The sequence below is a fragment of the Taudactylus pleione genome, unplaced genomic scaffold (genome assembly GCF_031769625.1).
Source record: "Taudactylus pleione unplaced genomic scaffold, aTauple2 ptg000479l, whole genome shotgun sequence".
In the NCBI taxonomy this organism is placed as follows: domain Eukaryota; kingdom Metazoa; phylum Chordata; class Amphibia; order Anura; family Myobatrachidae; genus Taudactylus; species Taudactylus pleione.
The window spans coordinates 6,274,300-6,293,461 of record NW_028284881.1 but is presented as its reverse complement, the minus strand read 5'-3'; the positions used below and the strand labels follow the sequence as shown (position 1 = coordinate 6,293,461).

The 19,162-nt window shown below is 40.4% G+C and overlaps 1 protein-coding gene across 1 annotated transcript in view; it reads right to left on the bottom strand.

Annotated features, from left to right (window-relative positions):
• Nucleotides 1-3,183: 3,183 nt before the first annotated feature.
• The window catches only part of BRAP (BRCA1 associated protein), a 47,650-nt gene continuing 31,671 nt past the window's right edge, over nt 3,184-19,162 (bottom strand). Inside the window, exons 8-12 of the mRNA XM_088449220.1 lie at nt 16,818-16,956; nt 16,175-16,284; nt 9,150-9,239; nt 8,253-8,356; nt 3,184-5,433 (exon numbers count right to left, since the gene is read on the bottom strand). Of these exons, the coding sequence (XP_088305346.1) occupies nt 5,085-5,433; nt 8,253-8,356; nt 9,150-9,239; nt 16,175-16,284; nt 16,818-16,956 (792 nt within the window). The 3' untranslated portion in view covers nt 3,184-5,084. The remainder of the gene's footprint in view (nt 5,434-8,252; nt 8,357-9,149; nt 9,240-16,174; nt 16,285-16,817; nt 16,957-19,162) is intronic.

Genomic DNA, 19,162 nt, shown 5'->3' with positions numbered 1-19,162 from the left:
TTATTTTTTTAATTAGAAGCAATACTGATGGTTTTCTCTACTGTTATGGCGCACATCCATTAGGCGATATTAATGAGCGATTGAACGATATCGATACCGTTCAATCGCTCATTAATCGTGCACTATAATGTCGAAAACGACCAGCAATGCTCGCTCCTGCTGGTCATTTCCGACATCAATCATCGCCTGAACATGCTGGTCAATCTGCAGATAATGACAGATAGACCATGTTCAGGGATGAGGGAGGGTGTCTGCACTGAACGACATATCATTCAGTGTAGGCACTGCAGGGGAAGAGGAGCGACTGTACAATTTTGTAATCGTACTGTCGTACTACTATCTGCTAGTGGATGTGCCCCTTTTGATTACGTGTACATCCCACATGATAATGATTGCGGAAGGAGAACAGCAGGGCCCACACTAACTTCCAAGAACAAAGTACATCTTCCAAAATGAAAACCACAAACCCTTTAATTATATTAACTAGACTGCACCTACAGCTGGGTACACAAGACTATTAAGCGATTTGTCGTTTTCTGATGGAGCAGATATACATATCGTTCACACTATGCGCGCTCCCGCTGTGTCATCAAAAGCATCTTCAGATCTGCGTACATGCTGCTCTATCTGAAGATGCAACTGACACTCCCATGCATTTGGATGCAGTGGGGGAACGACATACTGTGTGGTCCTTCACCAAGTCGTGTGGTGTGTACAAACAGCACGATATGTCGTCCGGCGTATTTCCGGTCAGCTGGGTACACAGGTAGTCTAGCGTGTACCCAGCTTAAGCTACAGAAGATTAATTTCAAAACATTGACAGCCATTGAAGTTCAAAATTCTCAACGTAGACCATGGACAGAAAAAGGGACTCTGACATTTAGGTTTCTGTGATGCTAATTTGAAAATGCAAATAAATACAATTAAAAAAATAATAATAAAAATCTAGGCATGGAGATTTCATTACAGCATTAAAATGTCTGAGTTCTGATGTGTGCCTATTACAACTTTCCTTTCTATACAGTTATTTACAAAAGAGAGTAATCTTCCTAATGTAGATAATGTGACTGAAATCCTATGTCTTGTTAGCCAGCTCAGGCTGCCATGGATCACAATTGTTTGCATATACAAGCTGTGGCTTCTTCTAAAAATAGATAAAAAGTACTATTCATTGAACAAATGTCTCAGAGCAGACAGACTGTGCCAGGCATGTGTCATCCCCTGCAATTTATAAATAACAATTCTGCTGTTTCTAGCACAATCCTTCCTTTGCTTAGGGAAACTGAACATGCAGTACAGCAGTGGGAACAAACGTAGGTATATTATATATGACAGTGACTCAGGCAGCTACGCATACCGTTACAAAGTTATACATTTTCAATACTCTCAGTAAAAATCTTAGAGATTCAGAACTTTTAGGTGTTTAAATTGTCATTGCTGCTTACAAATTATTGTCAATCTTCTTAAAATAATATACAATCTATACAGAAGTATGGCATTTCTTGTATGGGGGCTCAGCGGAATGGCACCAACATCCCTTATAGTTACAAGAATACAACTTATTCATTTATTAGGAACAAGTGACATCACCTTACCTTTGGTGCCTCTGGGAGGTCACTAAATCCTAGCGATCTCATTAGATGATGAAACCGAAAAAAAAAATCCACCACCTTAACAAAATTGGGACCACTTGTGTTTTATTGAGCTACAGATCACTAATCTTGAATGTTAAAGAAATTGTTGATATAAGCTACAATGGATTGTCAGTCTATTTGCTACAATATTAAGATGCATATGTCCCATAAAAAAAAAAAAAATTATATATATATATATATATAGATCATGTGATCATGGAGGAGTCACATGATCAGCACACTGTTCTACCCCTGGGATGCTTTCTACAGCCAGCCACGCCCCAACTACTGCCAAATCTTGTAGCCAATAGCAATATATATTGAGAGGTGGCTGATTGTTTTCTGCTCATGTGAAATGAACTTACAAAACCAGCACAACATAAATACCCTCATAGTACAAAGACAATAACAGCTCCATTTTTAAAGAATAAACTATTTTAAATGTGTATAAAGAAGACGTAACATTAAAAAGGTGACTATGAATATAATATTAGTATCACTAGGGGAAGGATAGGTGGATTAAAACAAAAAACTTACAACATGACCCCAATTTTCCTTCTGCAAAAATAAATCATAAAATCTCTGTTGGCATTGATTATTTAATAAAGTCAAGGTTTCTGCAACTTAGAAAATAAGGAACATAATGTCTGACAGGTGAAACTGGGCATGCTGGAGATGGTATACACTATGCATGTACCATCACAATATGGTTCTTCTAGTTCCATGGAAAACATAAAATAGATGTAGAGTTCAAGGCTTAGGTCAGCACAACTTCATTTCATTCACTTCTTTTCTTGACATGTATTATTTGGTTGCTGGTTGTTTGGGGCTAAAGGTCTGATTCAGAGATTTAGACACAAATGCAATCGCCCCCGCGATCTCCCACAGATCGTAATTACTAAAATATGCTAATGATCCACTCACCATTCAGTGCTTAGAGACGCCCAATGAAAGCATCTCGCTCACGCAGAAAACCGGGAACATCGGCCTTGTGAGTAAGTCCAAACTGTTGCAGACACAGCGGGTCTCCAGACACGTAGAGGGCTCTCCTGCTGCAAGCAAGGACGCAGTGGCTAATTTCTGGATACCACAAAAACAGTGTTTAAATGGTCCGACGCGTCTGCGTTTTTGTAACCACCCTCCATTACCTCCCCCGAACGCCGACTACCTTTCACTCACTTTGTATGTCAATCCTCTGTGTGACTGTAATCGCAATTTAATCATTGCGCACTCGTAGTGCGGCTTACATGCATGCGCAATGGCAAACAATCGCTCTATCTGCATAGATATCGGCAATGCGTTGATCTCTGAATCAGGCCCCAAGTCTGCAAACAAATCCTGACCTCCACAGACTGCAGAACTGGCCAGATTGGTTTTCTGTAATATGATCTGGTAATCCTAATCACTTCAATTACATACACTTGCTTTTTCCAAATACCAGTCTGTAATTTTATTAACCATACCAAACCCAATTTTAGGGAATATTCATTGAAGATGGACTAAAGCAGACGTAACACTACATACAGGACGGAGGAAACCAACAATAGAATTAGTAAATAAAAGCATTTTTATTACATTGTAGCGAAAACTACTTAATATTAGGATATACACTACATAAGCTTTAGTCTGAAGCTTCCATACACATGCATCCTATTCATTCAGCAGGCCAGGCTTTTAAAGGAATGGACCTGGTCTAACAGATCTCGATTTCCGCTGAGACATGGAGAATTGGATCAGAATTTGACATAAACATGAATCCATGGATCCACCCTGCCTTTTGTCAACAGTTGGTGGTGTAACGGTCTGGAAAATGTTTTTTTGGCAAACAGGCCTCTTAATGCCAAGGATAGATAGATGGAATCTTTTTATTTGCAAATCACCTCTTGGAATTTCAGAGTTTGAAGAGATTTTAAATATACAAAACAGGTAAGTTTCAATTCACCATGAAAACACACACACAAAAATTAAATAAAATTAAATATATCTGTACAAACCTGACAAAATCCAAATCCATTAACCTACTCCATATATAATATCATACATACTTTAGTATCTTCACTCCACACATAAATACCACATATAGTACTACAGGTCAGTTGATAGACTGCAACAAGTTTATTACTGATGTATTTGAATAACTGACAACAAACTAGGCTCAATACAATAGAATCAACAGAACCCCAAGTTACTGGATGAGAACAGTGTTTTTAGGACAGGAGTGTAAAGCTTGTTTTCACTAGACATTCACCATTTAATAAGTAGTTTGGTTACGCTAGTTAATACAGAACCAGCATCTTCATCTTTCCAGCTACTGCTGGGTGACATGTAATAACAATACATTATGAATTACTGTATTTCATAAAATTCTCCAGCAAGTGCCTTGCATCATAATGCTGCACTGTGGCATTAAGGGCACATTTGGTTATGGCAAGCAAGTGTTAAGTGCCAAAATGTAGTACCTTACACAAAAGTACTTCTGTACCTCTTACAATTTAAAATGTACCTGTTGCAAAACATGGCGGAAGCCGCTTTTTTTCTTGATGCAATCAATAGTCAGAAGATGCAGCAAATCAATTCAGTGGTGAAATCATGTCTTAGTAATATTGCAAGCTTCTATGGAAAGGATTGGCTGGATATAGGCTCATCCCATTAAATGCTACAATTTATTCAAGTATTCTGCATACAAATGAAGATTTCGTTCTACTTATGATAGGGACACTTTCTACTTTTGTCATTGGATGGGAGTTTTTTTTAAATGAAGGATTACCACTTTTGTAAAGTACAAGTCTGCAGATCAGTAGCTGGCAAGGAATGTTATTATATAAGCCTGCAAGAGTTCTATAAGTGATCGTCATTTATCTGAAAAACAATTGTTTTATGATATAAATCACTCCTAATTTTGCAAATTATTCAAATAACACTTGCTTAGGAATTGCATCAAAATTTTACAATTTGTATAATTTGCATTTTTAAATGAAAATAAATTTGTACAAATTATGCAAAATCCTATTCTGTAAATCTAATGTATATAAACTTTAACTTCTCATCCACTCATAAAGGCCTTTACTACTCATTACTATTACCATCTCTCTCTAAAAATGGAGATTGCAAAGAAAGCTAAGTTTGGGTAACAAGACTTTAAAATAAGTCATAAAATCGGTCATGAAAACTGTAGATTTCTGCATTTGCTTTCTTGTAGGATGCACCCGCCATTTACTTGAACAGCTTGATTCTCAGAGAAAGCGTTGATGTCTACATCGCTGATCACTCAGGACTAGAGACTATGCTTGAAGTGCGTTATAAATAATAAATCTGGGATTCCTGACATCCCAGCAATGATACTAGTGAGACTTCTTTGTAGCGAAGTTCAATTTATCTCACTCCAAAGGTAAAACAAACAGAGGCCCAAAGGGTATATCTGGAGATAATGAATGAAGACTTCTCTATGTGCTATTTGCCTCTTTTTCCACGTCCCTTCCGTGATTTCCCCGAAGTCGGTGGAGAACTGGAGGATGCCACAGCTATGTTGATCTGGCCATCTTGAATTTCCTGCCGTGCCTCCTCAGGCATCTGGTTGATTTTCCTCTGAGCTTCCAGGTAGAACATGACATCGCGTAGTTGCTCCTGCATTTCCATGATCTGCAGATCCTTCTGCTCAGAGGCCTCTCTCCTCAGACTCTCCTCCTCTTTCAGCTTGGCTTGAAGCACAGCCTGATTGGCTCTCAGACATTTGTTCATCTCCTGCTCTTCCTTCAGCTCAGTAGAAAGTTTGGACACCTTGGTGTTTAGCTGAGTACACCTTTCAAATTACAGAGAAATAAATGGGTCTTGTTAAAGGTAAGTTCACCAGAAGAAAAAAATCTGTACAGCACTAAGTGATAATTAAATTTAATTTGGGTTGGATATGTTGACTGTTGGGTGCATCTAGAGTGTATATATTGGTGTGTATGCAGAGCTGGATTGTTGGTTGTGGTTTGTATCTTGAATAGAGATATTGTGCTCTATATCCAGAATGTGAACATGCTCTGTGTAGAGATAATGTATGCAATATGTGATGTGCATATGCACAAATTACGTACTGTGCATGTTGTTTTGTAAAGTTCTCATTATCCATATGGGTCCAACATATATGGCCATTCCTTCATACTATTAAATTGACAATGATTAAATAATATAAAAGGCAAAATAATTCACTTCATTAAGCCTTTAAGAATGCGCTAGTCTCATCCATTCTTACAAACCCCACCCTTACTCCCAACACTCTCTCCTCCCTGCTTGTCCCATTTCAGTCTGGCTGTCGTCTTATCCACTCCACAGAAAGTGCCCTAAAGTGAGCAAGGTCCTCCTTTCTGCCAAATCCAAGGGCCACTACTCTCTGCTCAAACTCCTTGGCTTCTCTGTTACTTTTGACACTGCGGACCACCATGTCCTCCTGCAAATACTTTACTCCCTCGGTCTGCGTGATACTGCCCTCTCCTGGCTGTCCTCCTACATCTGTGACCACTCTCTCTCTGTCTCCTCTCATTACTCCACTTTCCCCCACTTCCTCGATCGGTAGGTGTCCAAGGTTTTGATCTTGGACCTCTTCTATTTTTTACTCTTTAGGTGAACTCATCAGCCCTTTTGGACTCCAATATCTCTATGCTGAAGACACTCAGCTCTACCTCTCCTCCCCTGACCTTTCCCCCTCTCTCCTCACTCGTATCTCCAGCTATCTCTGTGTTATTTCCTCCTGGATATCACAGCACTTTATTAAACTAAACATCACTAAAACTAGGTACACATGTACAATCATACTTTTGATGCATTTTTACTTTCGATTACACTCAGATTCGAAAGTCCCTTTTAAAGTGCAGATTCATGCGTACACATCTTTACAATCTAACTTGAAATCCAGCAAACTGATCTGTCTAAAATATCTGCTAAAAAAGACAAAGAAAGCACTGCTGCTGGAGGAGTATGGGCAGAAGCATCGGACAGGATGGTCGGCAGTGTGTACACACTTCACTTTTTGTCCAATTTGTTGTACCATAAAATCAATTAAAATTAAACTGCACATAAATCGATCTTTCGATGCTATCAGGTTTTTTACAGAGAAAACATGATCAGAGGTGCGTACAAACTCTTAATTTCACATGAGCGGATTAAGGGTCGAAAGAACAGCCTGACGACTGTATAGGTGTGTACCTAATTTAAGACTGAGCTGATAATCTTACCACCTTGCCAAATAACCTCACTTCTCTCAACTGCATTATCTATTGACAACACCACCATCTCCTCTAGCGCACAAGTGCTCTGTAGTTGTAGTTATTCCACCCTCTCCTTCAAACCACAAATTCAGTCCTGCTGTTTCCATTTCAGAAATATCTTCAGGATCAGACCCTTTCTTACCCTGGAGACAACCAAGACCCTCAAACACTCACTGGACATCTATAGACTGGGCTATTGTAACCTCCTCTTATCTGGCCTCCCTGTCTCCCACCCCTCTTCAATCCAATCTGTCTTCAATGCTTCTGCCAGGCTCATCTTTCTCTCCAAATGCTCTACATCTGCCTCCCTCCCAGCCCTATACCGGCCCCCCTTCCCCTTCAGAACACAATTCAAACGTCTCACACTCATTTACAAAGCCCTCACCCAATCCTCTCCTATTTACATTTCTAAGCTTATCTTCCTTCACACCCTCACCCACTTTGCTCCACAAATGAATGCCACCTCTGCTGCCAACTGATTACTTCCCCCCTCCTAGATTTTGCCCATGCAGCTCCCTACCACTGGAACTCTCTCCCTTGCCCTACAAAACTTCAAATAGGCTCTCAAGACCCACTTATATTTTTCAAAGCCTTCCAGCTCTCATCCTAACCCACTGCCCCAAGCCCCTCACTCGCTGTCTCTCCCCTGCGTGTCACCCCTGTCTAATTTGTTTCTCCGCTTTAGAATGTAAGCTCTCACGAGCAGGGCCCTGTTTCCTTATGTGCTTTTCCTTCCATCACTTATACCATCATCTCCTCCCCACTGCTAACAACAGTACCAAACCTTTGGATTCTGCTGCCCTGCTGCTTATTTGGGTATTATGACTGCAGCAATGTTTATAAACCTTGTCCATGTCCTGCAATGTTTTGTACTGTAAGTCACTTTTCTTGTTCATACTGTTTCTGTTTATATACCTTGTAAGACGCTGCGGACCCCTTGTGGTGCCATATAAAATAAAGGTTGATAATAATAATAATCAGAGCCGTAGCTAGACTTTTTGGTGCCCTGTGCCAGAAAGAGCATTGGCGCCCCCCTCATTTTTCAAAGGGACATAATGCACCCAAAAAAGGGGAATGGCTTCATGGGGAAGGGCCAGGGAAGAGATAGGGGAGGCCAGGAGATGCTGGGGATGAAATAAGAGGAAGCTACAAGTGAGAATGATGATAAACAGAAATTTGACAGGCCCAAGCAGTGCCCCCTGCCCTGTGCGATGGCACAGGCCGCACTACCCTAGCTACGGCCCTGATAATAATAATTAAAATGGTTTATGATCTTGGAAAATGGCCAAGAAGAAATAATATATATATATATATATATATATATATATATATATATATATATATATATGAAAATACATAATGAGAACACCTTCTCTCTGCAGCTTGTTTTTCCTTGAGAAGGTCATTCAGTCTGTGCTCCATGCTGTCACACTTATCGATTGTCTCCTTGAACTTGGCCTTCATATTGTTAATCTAGAGAGGAAAATTCAATGCACAGCCATAAAATGTCATAATGTTATTGCCGAGTCATATCACTGCCCGAGTGCCCCAGAGAAACTCTGCTATTGCTGTAAGACATTACACAGAGCAGAATAGAGAGACCTCATTATCAGCCACATACAGTACTAAATGTGTAGCTCTTTCACTGAATGGTACAGGCAGATTACAGATAGACATATATAAAAAAATCTGCAAATGCTCCATACTCTGCAATTATTACCATGGTAGAATATACTATTTCACCGATTTGAACAACAAGCATTTGAGATGAGAATTTCATAGGTTTAATTAACATATATTATATTCTACCTGTGTTGCAATGGTATGCACAAATAAAAAGGTTAGTAGTGTCTAAATGTCAGACATAAAACTCTTTAGTAAATGAGAGCCGATCGACAAAACGAGTGATAAATGTCACGGTGTATGATAATGGTGCTCCAGCCAATCAGCCCCCAACTGTCATTTATTCTAACAGTTGTCAGTTGGGAGCTGATTGGCTGGAGCACCATTTATCATACACAGTGACATTTATCACTCGTTTTGGTGATAAAACTCGTTAGTAAATAGGGCCCATAATTGGCAGGCACACCTGCAATTCACCTATCGCCTCATTTTGTGAGAATGATGTAGCTCATGTTTGCAGACCTTCTGGTGATTAGAAGTATAGCACGGAAGATAGAAAAAGCAGTGAAGCGCACTCTACCCAGCATCTACAAAATACAGTCATGATGAGTGACAAAAATATTGGTGGTTTGTAGCCACTCACCTCATCTGCTGTATCCTTTTCCAAACGCACAATCTTGTTCTCCCAATAGATGCGCTGAGATTCCAGCTGGCTGGTCAGCAGGTAGGAGTACTGCAAATAGAAAGGAGCACAATGACAATAAAGGAAACAAATGGTCAGATGGGATTAGGGAGAAGGGATTATTCACTTCCAGATTAGGGAAATGAACACCCATAACAATTGTTTTTCTTTAATAAAATGGTTTCTTTCTGCACCAATAGCATACAAATATGTACCCGTACTTTCTAAACTACCCTAGAACATTGAAAGCTGGTTGCTATGAATCACATAAGACTTGTGAACACAGCGTTGTAAATGAAATAAATCCTAATCTTTCCTGTCCTAGTATATTTTTTGAATTCCCTTAGCCGATTGATTTCTTGAAGAATTACTTTAAAACTCAGAAATGTAAGATTTCCCTAATGTCACAGGCACCACTACGGTATATGTTTTCATATACACAAGACGTGTAACACCTTTATAGCTTGCTCACTCCCCGGTATTAGCATTAGATAAAGATGTGCTGGAGAAAACACAGGGCCACAAACGCCTACAGCCAGAGCTTCAGAATACATCAGCGCTCCATATACAGTAACTCAGGGATCAGGGACTAGTCGCTGCACATTTTCCCTACTTTAGTTCTCGCTAGTCTCATAGTTTTTTTTTTCTAAGTAAAAAAATGAAAAGTACAACATTATACAATCTCATCTAAACTACTATTAATATAACAAAACATCCAGTCTGTAAATTTTTGCTGAAAAGCCAGTCCTGTTTTATCCGAAATGATGAATCTGTACCAGATATAAAAATGTATCCTTTTTGTAGTAACACTAAATTGGTCACAAACATACTGTTTGCTGTAACCTGGGTTTTTAAATTGGCAACTTTTTTTTTTTTTTTTTAAAGCAAATAAAGGCTCTGTTTAATCGTTCCAGTGATCCGCTGACAAGTAGAAATTCCCCAGAGTTATTTTTTGATGGCTTACATGAGAAACAATTCTTGCCATGCCAAGGCCAAAGGCCTACGAGGTTTATAATCCAAGACACTGAATCACCTCCTATAGCAGGAGTAGGCAATTTGTTTGACTCCAGCTGCTTTGGAACTACAATTGCCAGCATGCCCTGTTTTGCTGTTAGGGCATGCTAAAACTGCTGTAGAGCATGCTGGCATGTGTAGTTCTACATCAGATGGAGTGCCCCACGTTGCCTACCCCAGTCCTATAGCACTATATCAATATTTAAACATGCAGGAGCCATAAAAGTGGGAGCCAAAGGCTCTGATGAAATGATACAGACTACGTAGGCTTGCATATCATCCCTTCAATTCAGGACACATGTGAATTACACAGGTTCTGTGGCTGATTAAAGTCAGTTTAAATTGAGACTTGAAGTCAGCCAGCCACAGAATCTGTGCAATTCATATGTGTCCCAAATTAAAGGGATGACTATGGCAAGCCTAATGGTGGGTACACACCTAAGCAATATATCTGCAGATATATCTGCAGGTGATGGTCATTCATACACACTGAACCACCATCATCTGCATGCTGCAGCGGGTCCCGGCGGCGGCTCCTGGTGGGCAGGAGGCGTGTCCCGCCCCCCTCCCCACGGCTGCCACTGTGTCTTGTACACACCTGCCGATGGACAGATATGTCTGCAGACCCAACATTAGAGTACAGTGTGGGGGGGAGGGAACTTATTTTACAAATTACTACATTCAACACAAGTGGAAAACTACTCTAGTGTAAAGACTTAGGGGTCTATTTATCAAGCAGTGAAAAGTATGGAGAAATGAACCAGTGTAGAAGTAGCCCAGCTTTGAAGTAGCATTTATCAAGTACAGCCATGGCCAAAGTTTTGAGAATGACACAAGTATTGGTTTTCACAAAGTTTGCTGCTTCAGTGTTTTTAGACCATTTTATCAGATGTTACTATGGTATACTGAAGTAACATTATAAGCATTTCATACGTGTCAAAGGCTTTTATTGACAATTACATTAAGTTTATGCAAAGAGTCAATATTTGCAGTGTTGACCCTTCTTTTTCAAGACCTCTACAATTCGCCCTGGCATGCTGTCAATCAACTTTTGGGCCACATACTGACTGATGGCCGCCCATTCTTGCCTAATCAGTGCTTGGAGTTTGTCAGAATTTGTGGGATTTGGTTTGTCCATCCGCCTCTTGAGGATTGACCATAAGTTCTCAATGGGATTCAGGTCTAGGGAGTTTTCTGGCCATGGACCCAAAATTTTGATGTTTTGTTCCCCAAGCCACTTAGTTATCACTTTTGCCTTATAGTAAGGTGCTCCATCATGCTGGAAGAGGCATTGTACGTCACCAAACTGTTCTTGGATGGTTGGGAGAAGTTGCTCTTGGAGGTTGTTTTGGTACCATTCTTTATTCATGGCTGTGTTTTTAGACAAAATTGTGAGTGAGCCCACTCCCTTGGCTGAGAAGCAACCCAAACATGAATGGTCTCAGGATGCTTTACTGTTGGCAATTAATTGTCAATAAAAGCCTGTGACACGTATGAAATGCTTGTAATGTTACTTCAGTATACCATAGTAACATCTGACAAAAGGTCTAAAAAAAACACTCAAGTAGCAAACGTTGTGAAAATCAATACTTGTGTCATTCTCAAAACTTTTGGCCATGGCTGTACAGTCTATAAAATAATAGGTAGGAGCCGATTGGTTGCTATGGGCAACTTCTCCACTGGTTCACTTCTCCACACTTTTCACTGCTTGATAAATAGACTCCTTACTCAGTAATGTAAAGGTTGGCTAGTTTTCATTTCTTATATAATCTGAATGATCAAATATACACCAGCAAATATGCGTGTCAAAAGGAACTATATTCCCAGTTTCAAGCATTTAGTATTTTTTCCCATTGTTACAATCCAAGCCATGAACCCTTTCATTACATAATGTAAAAATCCAAAATTCTCAATGGAAGATTATATACACCGTACATCTCTGAATCAGGTTCTGAGTTATATAAGTGCTATATATACGCTATCTTATATTAAATAAGTAGGCTTAGGTTGGAACACATATGGAGGAAACCTGCAAGTATATCCAAGCTAGTCTCTTATTTTGTATTAGGCACAGCTGGGAAAAAATAACACGGACTGATAATTAGTGGAGAAGTGAATGTGTAGAAATGGGAGAAATGTGCAGAGTACTGTCACTAGGGACAATGGAATAATGAAGCTGTGATTAGTGGATTTGGTGGTGCTTAGGGAACCAAGGTTTGTGGTTACCAGCTCCATTAAGACATCTGTCCATGGTCCGGGAAGAATACAGTAAACGTCCCATTGTCTGTTCTCATAATCCCACACACTCACAATGATGTCACAAATTCAATAGAAATACATACAATGAGAAAAACACCTCAATATGATCCAAAGACCCACTGACACTGGAAACCAGAGCAAGTGTTAAACTCTGCAACTGACCCTAACATTGCTCTAATCAGATTATGGAATAATGTACCTCCTACTGTATATTGTAAATTCAAGTCACAAAAAGAGGCGGAGTGTTTGATACAGGTTACAAATCTCAGGGGGTGACTTTTGCTACCTTAATATATAGTAGTGGGTACATTTTCTAAAATAATAAATAAAAAAACACAGACTGCCAAAAACTAATGCACAGACTTACTGACAAAGGGACTTTCCCCTACCCCTCTTATATATTGACTAATGTCTCACGGTTTGGAAATGTTATTTTCAGGTTCTGATCAGCAGATTAAGGGGTCTATTTACTAAGCAGTGTTAGCAGACAGAGTGAAAAGTGATAAGTCTGTGATAATGTGCAAGCCAATCAGCTCCCAACTGTCATTTTTCAAACACAGCCTGTGAGATGGCAGTTAGGAGCTGATTGGCTGGCACCTTATCACTTTTCACTCTGTCTCCTAACACTGCTTAGTAAATAGACCCCTAAGAGTGTTACTGCAAGGCGGAGATCAGAAATGGAGTACATGTAACAGTAATGGCCAGACTCCATCATTGAGATCGGATAGTTATGTGGAAGGAAGAAAGATTAGCTCAGGCAAGTCAGTGTCACATAATAAGGAAGGAAATTATAGTTGGCCTACACTAATGATAGAACACTTTTTCATCTGCATATTAAAAGGGTTAATGAAGTTTAATATTTTATGCCTAATGATAAAACTGTGAAGGGGTCTTTCACCTATTCCTGGTCAGTACCAACGCTGGGTTGGTGGAGGGAGCAGATTTCACTACAACACTGATGCAGCCAAGTGCATGAAATGGATTTCTGGAACACAACCCAGTTAGAACACAAATATTTGTTTTAGGACAAATCAGTGATAGAAGTAGAGAGGGAGAGAGAGAGAGATGAGTAGAAGAATCAAAGTACTTAAGGCACCATGCAATAAAACAGACATTCATTGCTCTTATTAAAGCTGGCAAATATTAAATGGTTCTTCCCATTACTTGCTGAGAATGCTGGAACTGATAACAACAACAACGAAGGGCCCTAGCAGAAGGATGACATAAGTGTGCATAGCATATAAATAGAATTATATACACAGCTTTCTGTGGCTGCACCATATGTATGAATGCACAGAAGAAATGCAACTACATCTTTCTTTCCTGACTGAAGACCTGATTCAGGGATGTATGCCGTTATGATTTTTACGCAGTTCAGCGATTATCGGTGAAGTGCGCATGCGCCAAGCCCTCTCTGCAATCCTGCACGCATACCTTCAAGGACAGAAGTGTGATTGACAGGAAAGCATTGTTTGGGGGAGGAAATGGGCAGGCGGGTTGTGCCATTTCGGGGTGGTTTGCAGCAGACGTTGGCGATCTCCTACGTATTTATGATCTCTCCAACGTCTCAGTCTAGGCGCCCGTGCTGCGTGACCACATGGCTGTTTATCAGAGTACCTGCGTATGGGCTGTGAATGTGTATACAGTTGCGGTGCTTTGGGCTCTTAGTATTATTAGGGGAGGATGCAATTTTACAATTGCACCGCCTCCGCATACAAAATCACAGCTGCGATTACAACACCTTACATCTTTGAATCAGGTTCTGAGTTAAGAAATTCTAAGATCAGTTGCTAGAAAACCTCTAACTAACAGACTTCCAATATGTGGTGATCAGACACAATAGTGGCAAGTGGGGGCCTCCGATTGTTGGACACTATGCAGCACAGGAGTCTTTATAATGGGTGCAAGGTGTGTGGTGCACATGGGCCCACACCGGACACCCTGCACCCATGGTTACAATTATACTTACCTCTCCGTAGATTCCGAAGCACTGGACCGGCGCTGCAGAGTAACAAACAATCACTGGGAAAATGGTGGCGAACATTTCTCAGTGATCTGTGCATGCACTGAAAAGATGTCTCCAGGAAAGTAGGCGTGAGCGCCAGTTCCCTGGAGACCCGCTCATGCGCAGTAGATTCTGGCATGAAACCAGAATCGACAGCGCTCGGGGCGCTGACAGAGAGGAGGGGGCCCAAACGGAAGCTGCACACGGGCCCCCTCCTCTCTTCAAACACCCCTGCTATGCAGGACACTTACGAACACAGGTAAAAAGGAGATATTACCAATAGCAACCAAACAGATGTTTACTTTCATTTTCTAAACTGCTCTAGAAAACAGAATCTGATTGCAGCTATGGCAATACCACCTTTTCTTTTCCACTATCTTTCATTAATGTTCTCCTATGTTTTTTGAACATTTATATGTGCATGTCTATATTAGAAGTAAGATATTGACGTTTTAGTTTACGAAACTGTAAAGAAGCAAACCGTCCTGATCCAAACCAACAGGCTGGGCACAGGAGGAGTCTGGCTTACAAGGATATTAAGACTGTTTTTCTTTTTACTATTAACTATGGGCCTGATTCAGCAAGGATTGCAATTGCAAAGCTGTAAGCAGGCAGTTTTGCAATGGCGATCCTTGCAGCAGTTAAGGTATGACAGCCCCTGCTGCATTTGCGATCCCAGCTCTGCGACGGACGATACAGGCAGGGATCGCCATCGCGACCATCGGTAGTCGATGGACGCAATGGTGGATGGCGCCGGGCAGCTGAGTAAGCCTCAGCTTACTCAGGCTGCCTGGCTTGCGAGCCCAGAAAACTGTGTATAGATGTGTCCACATACATCTATCCTCCATGCGCCTCAAGTCGCGCCAAACATAACGCGGGGGCTTCGTGTGCCTCGGTAGCGAGAGTCTTTCTTGCGACTTTATACATTCCAATGAGTCTTTTTCACACAGTGATGTGAATAACTAGCACAACCAGTTTCTGCTGATTAAAATGATATGCGGCATGCCGCATATCATTTTAATCAGCAGAAACTGGTTGTGGGCGACTGCGGGTGTATCTGCATGCAAAATGCTACGTTACAGTGCCAGCGGCTGTAACACTGTAACGTAGCGTTTAGCATGCAGATACACCCGCAGATGAACATAGGCATGCTGCATATCATTTTAATCAGCAGAAGCTATTGCTAACTATTCACATCACTGTGCGAATAAGACGCATTAGAAGGTAAAAAGTTGCACGAAAGACACTCGGCGCTACAGAGTCACACCACAGCAAGGCGCGATTAGAAGGGCTGTTTAACGCGCAAGGAGGCTAGATGTATGAGGACACATCTGTACGTTCACGCAGTCTCTGGGCCACTCCCGGAAAAGGGGCAGACACCCCTGCACCGCGCCTTAAATGCCTCTGCCTGTCAATCCGGCAGAGACATTCAAGGGCTTGCGTGCGATTGAGCAGGACCCATTCTGCACACTCGGACTAAACATCCTGCGCACGTGCAGATTCCCGATAATGCGTGCACTGCTGAATCAGGCCCTATGTCCCTGGAAAAACCTCAAGCATACAAATTTGAAGGTTTCAAATGACAAAAGCAATTGTTGTGTACTGTATAGAACATTCTTCAGTGCGTGATCTAGTTTGAAAAGCAAAATCAGAGCTCAGTAATACGTATACTTTATAGCTAGGTCTGTAGTAAGACCATGCTACTCACCTCTAACTGCAGGGAATCTATCTTTTCATCCTGGCATGTGTCCCCTTCACATTCATATTGTACTATTTTTCCATCTGTTTTGCTTGCAACCAATCGATGAACATAATTATCTGAAGATGGAGTACAGACAGTTATTTGCGCAAAATAAAAGGTGGAGGAGGTAATGAATTAAATTAATGTAACATTTAAACAACAATGGCTACCCTAATAATAATAAATATTATTATTATTACGTTATTCATGTAGTGTAGCCTATCTAGCAAATTTCCATCACATAAATGCACATAAAATAAAGCATCATCAGCGTGTTAACAATTAAGAAGTAAGATTTACAAAAGTATACCTGCAGGTCAGCTTGATGACCTGTATTTTAGAACTGTATAGTTTAGATACACTGGAGTCTATGTACTAAGTCTTTGAGAGAGATAGAATGGACAGAAATAAAGTACCAACCAATGAGCTCCTAACTGCCATGTTACAGGTCGTATTTGAAAAAGGACAGTTAGGAGCTGATTGCTTGGTACTTTATCTCCGTCCACCTTATCTCCATCCAAGGCTTAGTACATACACCACTATAGCGAAGACAAATGGGAAATCCCCTTTATGAAAAACACAGAAAATATCAGGATATTTGTTTGCTCACCTCCAGCATAATCCCAGACTCTGTGATTGGTCAGTTGCATTGCATAAGTATGCTGTGTCTCCTCAAAATGTTTATATGCATGCCTGCTAACATACCTACCACAGCCAATGTGGCCACAAATTAAACAGATCCACAGGTTCTGCAAGAGAGAAATCAAGGAGTTAACCCCAGTAGAGTCCACGATCAACTTTTACAACCATTTGTAAATTAGAGGCCAATTTTTACCAACCTCTCATAATATAATACTGGGAAAAAAAACCAATGCACAGATGAAAAGTAAATTAATCATTCATTCAAGTAAACAATAACAATGTAAATTGGTGTTTTTTCAGGGCTGCTTATTAACTGGGATAAGTCTAGTATATTCCCCATTTCAGGCTACATCCCGGAACGAGGGCAGTTGTCTTGCCCCTTGCAGTGGACCAGAAGATTTAAATATCTGGGTGTGTGGATTACGCCACTGGCTTCGGACTATATTTCACAAAATATTGATCTTATAACAGCTAATTTTAAAGCAAAGGTACATGTTTGGAAAAAATTGCTTTTGTCGGTTTTAAGACGAATAAACCTATTTAAAATTTCTATTCAAGCAAAGTATATATATATTCTGCAACATTCTCCAGTTTATGTTCCCACGAGGGTGTTTTCTGCTATTGAAAGTATACTTTCCTCTTTATATGGGGTCATGGTTCTGCTAGAATATCCATTAAAGCCCTTTATCCAGATCTAGGGCTTCTGGGGGGCTGGCTCTTCCTAATCTTCGGTTTTACTACATAGCTGCTCAGTTAGTTCACTTGTCTGATTGGGTGTCTGGTTACGGTGGTCCAACGTTACTGGGCTTCCTAGCTGAACGGGCGGGATCTTTCCTTACCCCTTCATTGTTTTTACTTTCTGGTATGTCTGCCTCTGGGTTACCCCCTTTAATTTGCCAGGCTCTGTTAATTTGGCGTTACGGCCATATCCTTTTTGACTGGTCTGATACGGATACTGATTCCCCTCTTTGGTTTAATAGGTCTTATCCTGAACTACTCAAAATTATCATCAGATAATATATGGCTTCTGAAGGGTGTTAGGACTCTAGGCCAAGTGTATGAGGGTGCAAACTAAGTTTTTTCAGCAGCTACAAATTGACTTTAATATTCCTAATACAGTATTTTTTCGGTACTTGCAACTACGACATGCTCTACATACACAATTTGCCTGTGCTTCTCCTGTATTCTCCCCATCTCCTGTTGAGTCCTTAGTTTCAAATTTAAGTTCTAAGGGTAGGGTGTCCTCTATCTATGCAGTTCTGAATGATAGACTATTTCCAGAATTGCTTATGCCCCTTAGGCTAAAATGGGAAACAGACTTAGGCCCACTCTCTGACGAAGATTGGTCTCAAATATAGGTTCAATTAAATGTACTACACCCTGTATTAGGTATCAACAGACACATTTTTAGGTCCTGCATAGCGTATATCGTACACCTGTTTATTTTGCACCGTGCTGGTCTTAGGGAGGATTCTACCTGTCCGAGACGTAGGGAGGAGAATGCTTTTTTCTGGCATCTGCTATGGGAGTGCCCGTTAGTTCAAATATTTTGGGAAAATATTTGAAGGGACATCCTAACCACGGACCCCTCTCTACCGAGCTTCAGCCCTGAAATTTGTTTGTTTGGACTTGACCTGGAAGAAACACACTCCTTGATATTGTACCGTTATGTTATGTGTCTTTCTACACTGGCCAAGGTAATTGTAGCTCGAAGGTGGTTTGCATCTGACCCTCCTGATGTGCTTAATTGAAGAATCTTGGTGGGCGATGTGATTAGGCACGAAAAGCATATGTTCAAATCCCGTAACGCTATGTCTAAATTTCATGACAAATGGGATAGGTGGTGCCATTCAAGACTGGGCAGAGATACTGGTGCTGTCACGTCTGCATAACTACTTTTCCCCTTTTCAGTGTTGGGTGGGATGTGTCTGTCTGGGCTCAAGCGGAGTCGATAGACTTATCCACATATAGTGTTTTACTTGATATAATAACATATCTATGTTCTTTAATCACTGATATTTTGTATGTTCTTTATATTGAGGCAATTTTTTAATATCTGCTTTGTTGATTTTTGTATTTCGTCTGATGAATAGATATTTTTTGTCCATCTGTATCATATGTATATTTTATCATATATGTAACTGATGACTTAGTTTTATTTCGTTTGTATTCTTTCCATTTTTGGAATTTTGGAAGTTTGTTTTCCAATAAAAATGACTTGATTTAAAAAATCAAAACAAAAAAACAACAATGTATTTCAACAATTATTACTTCAGTCAGTTTTATTTACCTACCTGTGCTGAAGCATGTATA